This window comes from Arachis hypogaea, chromosome 13 (genome assembly GCF_003086295.3).
Source record: "Arachis hypogaea cultivar Tifrunner chromosome 13, arahy.Tifrunner.gnm2.J5K5, whole genome shotgun sequence".
Taxonomy (NCBI): domain Eukaryota; kingdom Viridiplantae; phylum Streptophyta; class Magnoliopsida; order Fabales; family Fabaceae; genus Arachis; species Arachis hypogaea.
Genome location: NC_092048.1, coordinates 138,817,044 through 138,833,798, shown reverse-complemented (window position 1 = coordinate 138,833,798; position 16,755 = coordinate 138,817,044). Strand labels below are relative to the sequence as shown.

The following is a 16,755-nucleotide window of genomic DNA, read 5'->3' as shown; positions in this document are numbered from 1 at the left end:
CGCTCCGATAAAGGTGAACTTTGCTTGATCATCAGTCAAGGTGATCTTAATTAGATCTTCATTTGGCGTAGGTCGTTCTTGAAAGTCGGTTCTTGGATCCAGCTCGGCTAAGGCTGGCTGCTCGGATTGTATAGAATTGACGTGAACCTCGGCAGTTTTCCTTGTCGGCTTTAGGCTTATATTGTAGCAGCGGCGAGCTTCATGTAAATCACTGTGGATGGTTGCGATGATGTTATCCTGCACAGGAAACTTAACACAAAGGTGAAATGTTGAAACTATTGCAGTGAATTTATTGAGAAATGGCCTTCCTAATATAGCATTATAGGGACTGAAACAATCGACCACCAGATACTGGATGTCTTGTGTTTTAGACAAGGGATGTTCTCCGAGGGTGGTTTGTAACCATACCGATCCCATCACCGGGACTCGCTCTCCTGAGAAACCAACTAATTCTCCCGAGTATTGCTGTAAAATGTTAGTGCTCAGTTTCATTTTTTGAAATGTACTAAAGAAAAGGATATCAGCGCTACTTCCCGGATCAAGTAGTACTTTTTTTACTATAAGGTCGGCCAGTTGGATGGAAATGACGACGGGATCGTCATAGTTGGTGTGGGCAGCATTAAGGTCGGCGTGTCCGAAGGTCAGCTCGGGGATGTTGTGCACCGGAGTGGGGTTATGAGGAGTATCTTCGACTGCTAACATGGCCCTGTAAGTTCTTTTTCTAGCCGAGCTTGTATGGCCACCACCAGCATAACCGCCAGAAATGCAATTGATCACCCCTCGAGGGTGAGTAGGAGCTTTCTCTTTGTCCTTTGATAACGGACCTGGCGTTAGTTGTTCGGAGCTCGATGCCGCTCTCTTTTGCATATGTCCTGTAATAAATTTATCAAGATGCCCCTGGCGTGCTAAGCGCTCTAGTAGATCTTTGGCGATGACACATTCGTCTGTTGTGTGGCCATGCTTCTGGTGAAAACTGCAGTATCGGGTTTTGTCCACGTTCTTTGCTTCTGGATAGGTGCCTGCTTTCCGAGGGGGTTTGATCAATTTAGAGTTCAGTATCTCCTTGATTATATCGTCCCGTTTTGTATTAAACTGGGTGTAAGATTCATATCGCGGGACAGGCTTAAAACTCTTTTTGTTGTCTCTTGGCTTTTCATCATCTTTTGTGGCCGACTTGTCTGCCTTTCGTGCCTGGCGAAGCTCCTCAATATCAATCTGCCCCTTGGCTTTTTCTCGAAACTCGGCCAATGTTTTGGGTTTGGCAACGGCGATGGTCTCCTGAAATTTTCCTGGGCGTAGGCCGCTCTTAATTGCGTGCAAATGAACCTCAGGATGAAGGTCAGGAATCTGCATGGCCACTTTTGTGAATCGAGTTATATAATCTTTTAAGCTTTCTTGTGGTCCCTGCTTAATAGTCGTCAGATAGTCTGAATCGTGGAGGTATATCGCAGACGCTGCAAAATGATCCTCGAACTGACTGGCTAGCTCCTGAAAGCGGGAAATTGAATCTGCAGGCAAAGAACAAAACCAGTCAAGCGCAGGACCGTCTAAAAAAGATGGAAAACATCGACAAAGAATTGGATCGGATGCACCGTTAACAATCATGATGGACCGGAATTTTTTGACGTGTTGCTTTGGGTCACCCAATCCGTCGTATGGCACTAAGGTGGTCGGAAGGGTGAATTGTCTGGGGAGTTGGAAGTTCATTATATCGGCTGTAAACGGTCCTGCCGAGTTGTCGGGTTGCTCTTCCTCATTATCAGGGTGAGCTTCTTCATTTCGTCGGTTTTCTTCATTATTGCTCTGTGGCGTCTCAGAGACATGAGTTCTTTCGTTGTTCTCATGATCATTGTTGTGATGTTCTAAGCGAGCTTGCTCCAGTTGCGCAATTTGGTTCTGCATTCTCTGATTGTCCTCCGCCATCCGTTGATTTGCCTGTTGAAGCTCGGTCACCATCCTTAAAAGCTCGGATGGGGTAGGTGGGGGGACATCAGCCATAGGGGCGCGTGAAGATTTTAGGGTTTAGTTTTAATGATGTCTCGAACTTCGGGCCCCACGGTGGGCGCCAAATGTTCTTACCAGCTCCGGCCGAGGTATAGGTCGCTTCTTAGATAGGTCGGCAGACTCCCAAGATACGATCCGAAACCTCGTCCACCAGAAGGAACACGGGGGGTGGGTACCTGCAAAGGCACTCCGACGATCAAGTTAATAAGAGAATATGTACGAAGGTTGTTTTTTGTGAAAGATTTCTTACCTTCTCCTCTCTTTGCCTTTCCTTTTAAATCTGTTTATTGCCGAACGTTAGACTTGGGTCGTAACGTTTGGAGAGGTGATTTATTGCTTATCCGACGTTATTGAGTGAGAATAAATGCTGATTGTAACCGAAGATCGGTTGTGATGGCGAATACGTTGCCGAGCTTATAACTCGTAACCGACCATACAGCTCATATCACTTTGAAAGTTTGATCTTCAGTTGCTTTCAGAAATAACCAATTCATTAAAGTTTTCAATGATGCTTTGTGATTCAACTATTATAATTCGGTCAAATTTAAAATATATTTCTGCCAAAATGGTCGTTTTAATGCTATAAATAGATAACGCACAAAATATATCATACATTTTATTCCAGTGATCAATTCTCACACTAGTAATTTAAGATTCCAAAATAATAAATTTACCGACTATAAAAATATAAATATTTTTTTAGATCTTCGTACAGCAAAAAATAAAAGTATAATTCTTTCAAAAACCAAAATATACACAAGACAAGATTATTATGCAGGAACAGTTTGATTTTTTTATTTTTTCAAAATTAATCAGTGCGCTGAGTTATTAATTTATTATATATATTATGACTCGACAATGAATACTTAATTAATGGTTTAAAAAGATTATACTATTACTGGCAATTCAGATTAGGCCGGCATCACGTTTCTATGTGGCGGGGGCTATTATTTAGATACATAATGTATATCAAGCTGTAGTGTTTGGTGGTCAAAGCTAAGATACATGATGTATTTGTGAATCTGTTTAGATACATAATGTATATCAAGCTGTAATATGCTACATGAATAAAGTTATTCATGGAAGCTTGTTATTTATTTTGGGGCACATAATCAGACTTTGAGTACAAGATTCGGTCAACAATACACATTACACAGAGCACATTATGGATCGTTCTTTAATTTTGTATTATGTTGAGATTTTCGATCGAATAAATATGAAAAGTTTAACAAAATTAAGAATTCCTATCGTAGAACATTTTAACAATGATGAAAACAAAAATGGAATACAATCATACAGACCTTTAAATGCTAATGAGACATCACTTATATTTGCTTTATGCTTAATTGCTAAAAAACACACAGTATCAGTATAGTAAAACTTCATTTCACTGTTGTAAGCTATCCTTGGTGTATACATTAATTTAGAATATGACATGAGGTAGGTTCAAGAGACGTCTGGTGTTATTGAATCATTGACTCTTTTAGTAGCTTCCTCTGCCTGAACAAAGAAACAAATTAAATGATATGAATAACAAACCGCAAAACATAAAAGTCATAAAATATGAAGAAAGACAAAACAGAAAGTAGGTAAGAGGTTGACACCTCTCGCTCCCAATCAGTACGTGCAGTTATGATGATCAGACCAAGTGCTTGAAGAATAAGGGCACATATGATTCCAAGCCACAGTCCCTACACAATGCCCTACATACATAATTAAGCCATTCCAAGAATAATAACAATAGACTTTATGTTAGTATTTAATACCTTTGCTCCACTATGCAAAACAAAAGCTAACACAATAGCGCACGGAACCCCAACTAAATAATAAGACCCTAAATTAATAAAGGCACCAATTTTCTGCCAACCGCATCCTCTAACAATGCCTGAAAGAACACACTGGAGTCCGTCCAAGAAAATGGATGCTGCGAGGATTGGCAGCATGAGTGCCACGTGTCGAACCACTTGTACATCGTTACTGTAAACATAGCCCCAAAGATTGCGTATACTTATCATCACGGTTGCAACCAGGGTACCCTCAATAATGGCCATTACTAACACTACACGAACTGCTAAGCGTGCAGCCCAAGGATTACCAGCTCCAAGTTCATTAGATACACGAGTGCTGCAACATAAACAAACAATCATGCAATTGCAATAGTTTAATTGATCTCAACGTTTTGTTGTCAAAGAATTTTAAATGTTCATAAACACACAGTAGTACTTAAGTTACCTTATAGCTCCACTTAATCCAAAAGGGACCATCCAAAGAGTTGATTCTGTATTCAAACTGAACTGGCCAACATTATTAGATCGGTGCAAATAATAATATCCAAAATAACAAAAAAGTGCTGGTAGCTTAAGAATTGTGAACTACATCAAATTTGAAACTAACCAAATAGAAAGCACTGATGTTTGCAACTTTGGATTTGGAAGACGACCCGACAAGAGAACCATCAATTCAAATGACCACAGTTCTAAGCTATTCAGAACAAGGAGGAACCAAACAAAAACATTAGTTGAAGATCGTAATGCTGAGGAAAGCAATAGTTGAGTAGAGACTTACCAAACCATAACAGCAGAAGGAATAGCAAGTCTCAAGAAAGAAGGGATGCCATGGAATGCCTCCGTTGAAAAGCCAGTCCAAGTTTGTGAACATGAAGGAGAAAACTTGATATAGAGAGCGAGTATCAATACATTCACCCAATAAGCTACACAATTTGATATGGCAGCTCCTCTGCTCCCTAATCCAGATTTGAACACCAACACCCAACACAAAACAACATGTAGTACAGTAGTTGCCCCAGAACTGAACATCATCGGAATTACAATGTTCTGTGTCTGTAAAAATCTAGTCTGACATTGAAGAAGACCAAAGGCGAAAAGACATGGAATAATTAACTGAGCAAATCTTCCCGCTTCTGCAGAGATTTCATGATCTTGGCCAAATAAAATCAAAATGGATTTTGTGTTTGCCCAAATAATGGAAACGGGCACGCATACGATCATAAGAACAAGCATGGCTCTTTGTGCGTGTATGCCTAACATGCGATGCTGCCCTGCTCCATATGATTGGCCACAAAATGTATCTAAGGCACTTGCCATTCCCATCTGTTATAATATAAACCAACAAGGAATTCAAACTAAGGTCATATAAATAGGTTCATAATAGGTTCATCAGTTCAGATTCAATAGAAACAGTTGGCAATGATAAACAAAAATTATTCTCAAAAAGTTCTAATGAATTGCTTTTATTCTTTAACAAATTGAAATAATAAACGAAATAAAGAGGAGAAAATTCCTATTGGTGAAAAGGGTATGAAGAGATAAAGGAAAAGCAAACTGATCACCATTAAGGCAATGCCAGTGACAGAAGAAAAGGATGTGGCCATGGAAACGCCGGAAAGAGCCAACTCGCCGAGATGACCCACAAACATTATAGATATAAGCTGGATTGCAAAATTGAGAAGAGACACTAATATCAAAGGCCCTGCCAGCCATAGTTGCTTCTTCACTTCTTTTACCACCAAACTTGTCTTGGTTTGCGGTACTTGTACTGCTGTTGTATCATTGTCATTATCATAATCATCAGGTTTGACTTGTTCATCATTTGACCCGGATATCTGAATAGCGTGAGGCTCCACAGAAACATTATTCTCATCTTCTTTCTCCATGTCTAATTTATTTTCTTTTACATAGAGTCTTCGAGCTGAGAAGCTTGCAACAAAGAATAGGTTAGTATATATTTATATATAAAAGAGAGTAGAAGTAGGAGGGTATATATTGAATTATGTTTCTGGTATCAGTATCTGAACACTTCTTTTGCCGCATTCCCAGCTTCCCTCCTGCTAACCTCTCTCATTCACATTGCTGGTAAGTCCTTATTTTTATAACTAATATCAATAGAAAAAGTATAATTCAATATAAAACTCCACATCATGTTAGTTGAGACTTGCGACCCAATTTTTTCTCACAAGTTTAGGTTGTGTTTGTTTTTCGAAATTGAAATTGATTATTATATTTGATGAAATAAAAAAATTTAGTTTATAAATATAAAATTTTAATTTTTTTATTTATTTTAAACTAAACATAATATTAAGACACAATTAAATCTAATATATTTTACATTAAATATAATACAAAAATTTAATTTAATTTTCATCTCTTAATTTCTATTTTTTAATTTCAATTTTTTTTCCAAACGCAGTTTATTTTCTTATTTCCTTTCTTTCACGTTGTACTCTACTAAATCTCACATAAATAATTATTAGTACTTGATATCAGTATATGATTATTTTTTATGATTTTTATGATTTCAAAATTTTTAACACCTTAAATTCCAGATAATGGCAAGTACTACCTACTACCAAGGGTCTAAATTTAAATGACAATGAATTGACTTTTGTAAGCCACAAAATTTTATTATCGAGAGTTGTTGGTAATATTAAGTGATAATGATAATAATATAACTAAAGACAAACATATTGTGATTAATACTTTTTTAATATTCATCTTATAGTTGTGTCAGCCAATTCTTTATTATGAGTAATAAACATTTTATTTTATGTTTTTTTTTTAAGTTAATATTTTAAAATATGGAGTATTTTTATTTAGTTTGATATATTCATCATGTACTTTAGTGTTTTGTTAATTTCGCAACTTCCTTAGATAGAGTAGTTTTGTATTGTTCAATATTTTTTTAGTAAATAATTTACAAATAAGTGTTTTTTAGTTAATATTTTAAAATTATCTACGAATTTAATATTGTTTATTTAGTATGTTTTTATGTTAATATCTCAAGTTTAATAATATGATGTAAAAAAAATAGGTTAAAATAAAAAAATAGTATAAACTATTGTAATTAGTTAATTTTTTTTAAATGCGTGTATGAAATTGCGGCGGTTCAAAACCATCACATTTTTTTAAAACGCACATAAATTTGCGGCAATTGTATAACCGTCACAATTATTTTTTAAAAGTCCGCTTATAACCGCCGCAAAATCATCAACCTGATTAGCGGCGGTTGTGCTAGCGATTCGTAAAAACTGTCGTAAAATCAAACGGCCACGCCTTAAACTGCAATGGAACTACTGGTATGTCGTTTTGTGGCGGTTTAATTCCCCACAAAACTACCACTATTTAACCGTTCCCTTGTAGTTAGGATTGGAAGTGAGCCGAGCTAGCCAAGCTTAAGTTTCGCTCACGAAAATTAAGTTTGGCTCACGGTTCGACTCATTAACAATCGAGCTTATATTGTAAGCTCAAGCTCGACTCAACAAAAGCTCACAAGCTGGTTCGAGCTCATGAGCTGACTCAAATAATAGAAACATAATCTATAATTCTATATTAATAAATTATAATTTATATATATTAGAAAAATATTAAAAAAGATAAATTTATATATTGTCTATCTATCAATTATAAACTTATTATTTATATCCTACATCAAAATTATATAATAGTAATATATAATTTTACATATATATTAATATTTTTAATTATTTAAAATTTTATAGTCATTTTTTATATATAATTTTGATGTAGGATATAAATAAAAAGTTTATAATTGATAGATAGACAATATATAAAATTATTAATACGAATATCTTATACGCATTTAATCTATATTTTTAATATTATATATAATCGAGCCAGCTCACGAGCCAATGAGCTGAGTTTATCCAAACTCAAACTCGACTCATTTAATTTATAAGCTTAATTTTAGGCTCAAGCTCAGCTCACCAGCTCACGAGTTTAACTTATCGAACTATTAACGAGTCGAACTTGAACTGACTTATGAGCTAGTTTGACTCACTTCCAACCCTACTTGTAGTGTATCTACTACAATTAAGTAGGGTGTGAGCCTAAAATGCTCAAGTTTTACACCCGTCACATTTTAGTGATTTAGTAATTAAGATGTAAAATTTGAATAAGTAATTTTTTGTACACCTTTCAACGATTAGTAGGGTGATTGCAACAAAGTATTAAATTATTATATCCTACAATAATTTATTATGAGTCGAGTTTAATCTTAGTTTATATCTATCTAACTTGACTTATTTACCGGCCTACTTATATTATATATAAAAAATAAATATACAATAACAATGAATTAATAGTCAAAATTGTCTTTGAAAGGTACTTCGATCTCCATTTTTGTCTCCGAAAGATAATCAATGTGGTCTGTTAGTCCTTCCATCATCTCCTACGCAGAGATGGCTAACGTTCGCTGACATGGCCTGTTAACTGCCAAGTGTCACTCACTTAGTATACCCTATTGTTGCTGATAAGTTAAGTTTATTAGATCAATTCAAATCAGCCCCTAAGTCCATGAACCCTAATCCCAAATCCAAAGGAATCGAACCACACCTCCATAGAAGATTCTATGTTCCCAGGTTGTCCTTGCTGCCGTCTGCGCATTGACGTTCGTTTGCATCGTAGCCATCGCCCAACGTAGAACAAAGTCTATTATCAACGCCGCTCCTCGCCGTAGATTCTATCGCAGTTCTCCCGCTTCTGGTCCTGTCTCGTTTCACCACCACGCACGGCAATCCACTCGGTTGTGGTAGTGCTTCCTTTTTCCTCCTCGACACTACTGCTTCATCCCATTACATCATCTCCGAATCGATATTCCTTCATGTCTCTGTTGCTCCAGCTATTCCCTCAATGCAGATTTATCTCCAAATTTATGGACTCTATGATGCTACTCCTATTTGTTTTCAGTAATGCGTGGAAAATGCTTGAGGCTAGAGCTTCCAAAATCGATACTGCTATGGTGTCTCTTCGCCCCTTGCACAGACGGAAAGCAGGTTCCTTTCTAGAATTTTGAGTCAAAATCACCTTATTAAAAGATCAATTTTTCTTCTGTTTTATCCTGGAGCTTTCCTCTCGATGGTTTCTGGTAATATTGTCTTTAACTTTCATAACAAACTGTCCAAATGAGAGATTCACTAAAGTCCATGTTGCGGTAGAATCTTGAGGAAGCTTTTGAGTTGCTTCAATGGCCTGAGGAGAGGATTCAATATAGCTATAATTTGAATTAATTGCTCCAAGAGCAGCGATGGAAGTGAGAGGAAGAGGGGAGATGAAAGTGAGAGAAGAGGGACCAGAGCACCAAAGCAACCAATGATTGAATTTAGAATTAAAGTTCATGGACTTAAGGACTAATTTGAATTAATCTAATAAACTTATCTTATCAGCAACAAAAAGGTACACTAAGCGAGTGCCACACTGATAGTTAACAGGCCATATCAACGAACATTAGCTACCTTAGCGCAGGAGATGACAGAAGGACTAACGTTGGTTATCTTTTCGAAGACAAAAATAGAAATCGAAGTATCCTTTAGGAATGATTTTGATTATTAACTCCAATAACAATATATGCTTAATATATTATAGTTAAAATTTTATTATCTCCTGATCATATTATTTTAGTTAATTATTACATGCTACTTGAAAAACTTAATTAAGATTTAAATCTAATTATAAAATTATTAAACTATAATTATTTATTTTTTATTAACAACAGAATAAATATAAAAATTATAAAATAATTACTTTAGAATGAAAAACACCAATTTATGGGTATTTAATAATTAATTATTTATTGAATATATCATTTAATTTTGTAGAGAGTAAAAATATAAAATACTTAATATATATTATATTCAAAAGTGAATATAATAATTTTAGTGAATAGAAACTGTTTTCTATAAGGCAACAAATACTATATATGGATCAAAATAAATTTTATATTTGTTTAATAGTGCAAATTTGCATACTAGTTAAATGTAATTTTAAAATATTTTAATCAGCAAGCACCATATTTTAACAAAATATATATATATATATATATATATATATATATATATATATATATATATATATGTAAGAATATTAGAATCCAAGAACCACACCACCCATGATAACTACATGCATTTCTAGTTTCATAATAAGACAAATTTTACTCTCCAATATACTTTACACAGCTTAACTAATTGCCTCCCATCTTCCCTTAATCCTTTATCATGCAACATGCATGATATGCCAGCCATAACATAATCCTCTTTATAAGCTTCTCATCTATGGCCAAGAACAATGCATGTATATTCGAATTCGTTAAAGCTGATGACAATGATAAAAGAGAAGCAGTTATGTCTGGCAGGACCTTTGATAGTAGTGGCTATTCTCAATGTCGCAATTGAACTTATCTCTATAATGTTTGTGGCCATGTCAGCGAATTAACTTTCCGGGGGTTTCCATGGCCACTTCTTTTTCTTTTGTGACTGGCTTAATGGTCAGTTCCCTTTTCATCTCTTAACACCCTTTTTACAGTTTTTCCAATTGGATTTTTCTCTTCTTCTTTTGATTTATAATTTGAATTTGTTAAAAAGTATCAAATAAATATAATCCTAAATGAACCCTTCCGATATTTCAACACCAATAAGACCCGGTTACACCCCTCTATGGTTTAGAAAGTAGAAGCGATTACTAATTCATTGCCAACTATTTCTATTGAATGGACTAACCTTGTGTTCAACTTGCTTTCATATATAACAGATGGGAATGGCAAGTGCCTTGGACACCTTTTGTAGCCAGTCATATGGAGCAGGACAGTGTCACATGTTAGGCATACAAGCTCAAAGAGCCATGCTTGTTCTTATCATTTTATGCAACAAGCATAAAATGATAAGAACAAGCATGGCTCTAGCATAAAATGATAAGAACAAGCATGGCTCTTTGAGCTTGTATGCCTAACATGTGATGCTGTCCTGCTCCATATGACTGGCTACAAAAGGTGTCCAAGGCACTTGCCATTCCCATCTGTTATTATATAAAAGTAATAAGGAGTCGAACACAAGGTTAGTCCATTCAATAGAAACAGTTGGCAATGAATTAGTAACCCCTTTCCAAGACATGGAGGGGTGTAACCGGGTCTGATTGAGAATATCGGATGCTTCTCGGATTATATTTATTTAATATTCTTTAACAAATTCAAATTATAAACGAAAAAAAAGAAGAGGAGAAAAATCCGATTAGTGAAACCGTAAAAAGATTGTTAAAAGATAAATGTAAAGAGAACTGACCACTAAACCAATGCTAGTGACAGAAGAAAAGGAAGTGGTCATGGAAACGCCGGAGAGAGCCAATACATTGACATGGCCCGCAAACATTGTGGAGATAAGTTCAACGACGAAATTAAGAAGATTTACCGTAATTGAAGGTCACACATTTGCTTTCTCACTTGTTTTTTTTTTTAGACTTAACAGAGACACAGGTATTATTCTCTTATTCTCCCTCCATAGACTAATTTATATGAAGAGTTCAACCAAAACAGTAAATATAGAAAGTAACATTTCAAAGAGAGATAACATATATATCAATACTCAATACTCTTAATTGTTATTATCCTATTCCGCAACATATGCAAGCTATAATGTACAAATACTTTGTTTCTACTCAAATATCTGTACCATAGACTTATCTGCATCATATATTATTAAATTAAACTTCCTAATTGTAACTATAGTTTTGATAAAATAACCTATTTACATATTCCTATTTGTGCAAAATTGAAGGTAAGACTAACTAGCTTTAATTCTCTTACAAGAAACTGGTATAACTTGGAAAACAACAATGATAAAGCCATGAAGAGATTCTATTAGTTCCTACTAAACAAAACAATTAGATCAAAACTAAGAGTGAATTTTCAGTATTAAGAAATCAACTGTCTCTTGAATCTCCAATTCAATTATGCAGTAATCCAAAGAGTTGACTTACTATACAATGAACAGGTGCAGAAATAGGAGGAAAGATGAAGAGGTACCAGAGGGCAGACAAAAAAAGAGTTAGTTTTCTTGTTCCTGCGAGTGTAAGCACACGCTGACGCTGCGGAAATCCTTTTGCTGGTTTAGATGGCCATTTTCCTTCTCAGTTCTGATAAAGAACATTGACAATTGAGAAAGCTGATCAACACAACCCAAGTGAAGAGTGAAGAGTGAACATTAAGAATTGAGAAAGATGATCAACACAGCAGAGCCACAAAACACACAACAGCACACCAGAACCCATAGCAACAGCAACACAGCCAGAAAATTAATAGCAGCACAAAATTAATACTACCAACAGCATTCAGCAACAAAAATTATCATTCAGCAACAAACAGCATTTGATTTTATTTCCATTTCTAGCATTCAGCAACAAACATTACAAAACAGCAACAAGTAATCCCTAATCACACTAAACCTGAGATCAATAAAGCTAAACAAAAATTTCAACAATGATTTGATTTCCATTTTTAGCAGCAGCAAGAAAATATCAACAAAAATTTCAAGAATTAAAAAAAGAGCAGCAGCACAAAATCAATAATTTGATTTCCATTAATCAATTCACAATTTCACATTCAAAAATCAGCACACAGAGCATCAAAGGAAGAGAAGAACGGAAGAGCATAAAATTTCATTTAACTAATATGCAAATTTGCACTATTAAACAAATATAAAATTTATTTTGATCCATATATAGTATTTGTTGCCTTATAGAAAACATGTTTTTATTCACTAAAATTAATATATTCACTTTTGAACATAATAAGTATTTTATATTTTCAGTTACCAAAAAAAAGTATTTTATATTTTTACTCTACAAGATTACATGATATATTTAATGATAATTAATTATTAAATACTCATATATTGGTGTTTTTCACTCTAAAGTAATTACTTTATAGGTTTTTCTATATTTATTCTGTTGTTAATAAAAAATAAATAATAATAGTTTAACAATTTTATAATTAGATTTAAATCTTAATTAAATTTCTCAAGTAGCATGTAATAATTAACAAAAATAATATAATGAGGAGATAATAAAATTTTAACTATAATATATTAAGCATATATTGTTATTGTATATTTATTTTTGGTTATAATATAAGTAGGCTGGTAAATAAGTCAAATTAGATAGATATAAACTAAGATCAAACTCGACTTATAATAAATTATTATAGGGTATAACAATTTAATGCTTTGTTACATTTACCCTATTAATCATTGAAGGGTGTAAAAAAAATTACTTATTCGAATTTTACATCTTAATTACTAAATCACTAAAATGTGACCGGTGTAAAAATTGAGTATTTTAGGCTCACACCCTACTTAATTGTAGTAGATACACCACAAGAGAACCGGTAAATAGTGGCGGTTTTTTGGGGAATTAAACCGCCGCAAAACGACATACATGTAGCTCCATTGCAGTTTAGGGCATGGCCATTTGATTTTGCGGCGGTCTTTACGAACCGCTAGCACAACCGCTGCTAATCAGGTTGATGATTTTGCTTTTAGTAAGCAGATTTTTAAAAAATAATTGCGACAGTTACACAACTGTCACAAATTTATGTGCTTTTTAAAAAAAAATACGACGGTTCTGAACCGCCGCCGCAATTTCATACACGAGCTTAAAAAAACCTAACCAACTACAATAGTTTATATCATTTTTTCTTTACTATATCCTATTTTCTTTACATCATATTAAACTTGAGATATTAACATAAAAAAACACTAAATAAACAATATTAAACTCGTAGATAATTCTAAAATATTAACTAAAAAAACACTTATTTGTAAATTATTTACTAAAAAAATATTGAACAATACAAAACGACTCTATCTAAAGAGGTTGTGAAGTCAACAAAGCACTTACTTAAAGTACTAAAGTACGTGAAAATAAATATATCAAACTAAACAAAAATACTCCACATTTTAAAATATTAACTTAAAAAAGACATAAAATAAAATGTTCATTACTCACCACTGTTGCAGCATGAACTTGAATCTTGAATCAAAGCCAAGAAGTAGATTTTCACTCAAGATAGGCTCAATTGCAAAATAAAATGGTAAAACAAAAGGGAAAAAATAAAATCAAAATTAACTATTATTCTTCTCTCCTCACAAGAAATCTAATTAAAACATAAGGAATCATAGCATATAGTTCAACTTTTAAGAATCAAGTATAATTATTACCATTGAACTTGGTGTGTATAGAAAAATCCTTTATGCTTATAATCTCTTCATATATTTGGAAAATTTTCGGTATAGTCACAATTCAACTTTTCCCCTATAACTGAAGTAGAAAAAAAAGCATTACTAAGTTTTTGAATTTGAAAAATAATGCACTACTCTAAGACCGCAGACAGAAAATGAGTAGGACTTATGAGAGGTCTAGTGTTATACTAACTTGAGAGACCACTTCAAATGATGTATCTCATCTTCAATGCGATCACGCTAGCTCCTCAGGAATTGAAGTTCCTGTACAAGACTATATATGTAAAATTCTTCCTGAATGTGTATTGGCTTGTTAATTGTCAATCAACAAGGGGGATAAGAATTCAAAATTATGCCTTATTAAAAGCATCAAATACCTATTAAAGATTATTCTTAAAAATGATAGACAACCAGAACTATAATACCAAACCAAAAAATTTGATATGATTGTTGATTCTTAGGTAGGCGTAGCATTCCTACCACTTTATTCTATTGAATGATAACAATTGACTTTACTTGACCTCTGTTAAAATTCTAGCAGTGTAGCATAACTAAAATCCTTTATGGACTAATTTATCCTGGCCATTTGTTCAAAATTTTCAAAATAACAAAAATAAAATTAAAAAATATATATATAATAAAATCTAAATGTACCTTGCGGGTATCTCTTGACTCCCACAGAAGTTGAACCTCCTTCTCAAGCTTTGGTATTACAAGCATGGTCCTCCAGCCTGCTCGTTGAGCACATAGCATCACAATAAGATATAAGTTACTTCGAGAATCCGCGAATACAAATAAATTTTTAAAGAAGGAATTCTACATAAGCAAGCAGCGAGTTGATTCATTTATTGAAAAATTTCATCAATTTTAGTCTCAGATTTTTATGTATCTGTACTATTCCTCAGATCATAGCTAGAAGAGATGCCATAAAAGACTAGTTAATAGAACTGAATGCAAAAGTATATTTAATATAATAGATGGAAGGAATCTGGAATCATATGATATACCAAGAACCTTTTGCTGCGTAGTATAGCTCCGTAAATGTGATCCCCAACATACAGAACTTACATGTAAAAGCATTCAAATTTTCACAAGAAATTTCGGTATAACAGCAACCCACAATTACTAGAGTTCTTAAATCAACCCACAAGACCATTGAAGAAATCAATAATATAATCTGCTGTACTGCTAACCTGAGACATAGGAGAGCCATTATCTGTATTGAGAAGCATTTCAGTCTCAGGAACAACCCCAAATAGGTTGGCGTGATTTTTCTCATGAAAAAATCCTGGCTTTGCACTGCATGAATTGAAGAATTGATTGGGTTAACAAGGAAAAAGTCATGTTATATTCTCATAAAAATATGTTTTAAGTTTTAACTTATATGTTTCTTTTAAATTATCTAGTTCGTAAAATGTGTGATACATGATATCTCATCAAAGGAAAACAAATTGCAAGTACAATGCACAAAATAATGCAGGGACGTAACAAAGCTTGCATGTTGTGGAAATGAAAATTCTATAATTTGATAATATAGGAAAAAAATTCACAATATCCAGAATGATGTGCCCAAACAAACATAAACAAATACAGATCCTTGGAAAAGAACATGACCTGCCAGTGATAACAACATCGAAGGATTGAAGCCAGGCAAAACTTTTACTTCCATCTACCTCACTGGATCCAGAGAGGAAATTCATGACAATGTTTGTGTAGTCCCACAAACTGCAAATGCCATATCAATGTTCCATCCATCAATAAAACCACAAGATGGTTTGACTAGTCATTAATACACCTTTCTTCTTAAGACTTACATAGAAAATTTAAGTACCTATTTGTCGCTAAAAATGTTGCAAGTTATTTTTCAGATTCACATAATAGTCAGCAGCTGCAACCTTGTCAGCAAGTTTCCTTAACAAGAACAAAAACTAAATAAGGCATATAACACTATCTTTTTCACTCTTTTTCCTTTTCGTAAGAGTGCTTTATATATGCATTTCAAGCACTCCAGTAGAACCACACATTGGAATCCATACCAAAATCACCATCCCAAATAAGCTGGTAGAGAAAGAAAAGAGGCAAACCATTGTTGCTACTTAGTAGTCCATCCCAAATATAATACTCCTGGCTGTATAAATGTATTCAAGATAGTATATTAAATCTATCTACTATAGAAACAAACCTGTAATAGATAATCTTTATGTTGTTCTGCATGTTCTCGGCAATACAAATCAGTAACTCATTCAATCCATTGCCTTATTTCTTCTCCTGCGAACCTGACTCAGAGTGTACAGCCATAATATCCCTACCTTGTATAAGCGGTTCCGTTGCTGGAAAATCAAATCGAATAGAAGAAGCTGGCGATTTTATTGTAACAAAATAAAGCATATAACAATATCCATATGTGTGCTTCAAAATACTTAATATCCATATGCATGGGTCAAAATACTCAAAGCTTTTTAAATACTAATTTGTTAAGTATCAGTAACAATTAGATTGGAAATGAACAAGAAATTCAACGGCTAACATGTTATGTCAAGTAAATTAAGAATGTGTTTCAACTTTCAACTAATAAACTATAGCAAACTAACAGTAAACCATGTGCAACAAGAACCAACTAACATTACAAAACTGGAATTTGTTAGAATAATTTGTTTTATTCTTTCATTACTATGAGCTGAAGAAGAGATGAAATTTCTGCAGAAACAACAAAT

The 16,755-nt window shown here is 33.8% G+C and overlaps 1 protein-coding gene across 1 annotated transcript; it reads right to left on the bottom strand.

The window, feature by feature from the left end:
* Positions 1–3,306: 3,306 nt before the first annotated feature.
* LOC112792073 (protein DETOXIFICATION 16) lies at positions 3,307–6,024 on the bottom strand. Its single transcript, XM_025835158.3, has 7 exons — positions 5,354–6,024; positions 4,570–5,114; positions 4,399–4,485; positions 4,237–4,293; positions 3,771–4,128; positions 3,609–3,695; positions 3,307–3,504 (listed from the first exon to the last, which is right to left on the bottom strand). The coding sequence occupies exons 1-7, from the start codon at positions 5,675–5,677 to the stop codon at positions 3,451–3,453; spliced, it is 1,512 nt and encodes a 503-aa protein (XP_025690943.1). The 5' UTR covers positions 5,678–6,024; the 3' UTR covers positions 3,307–3,450.
* Between the last annotated feature and the right edge of the window lie 10,731 nt (positions 6,025–16,755).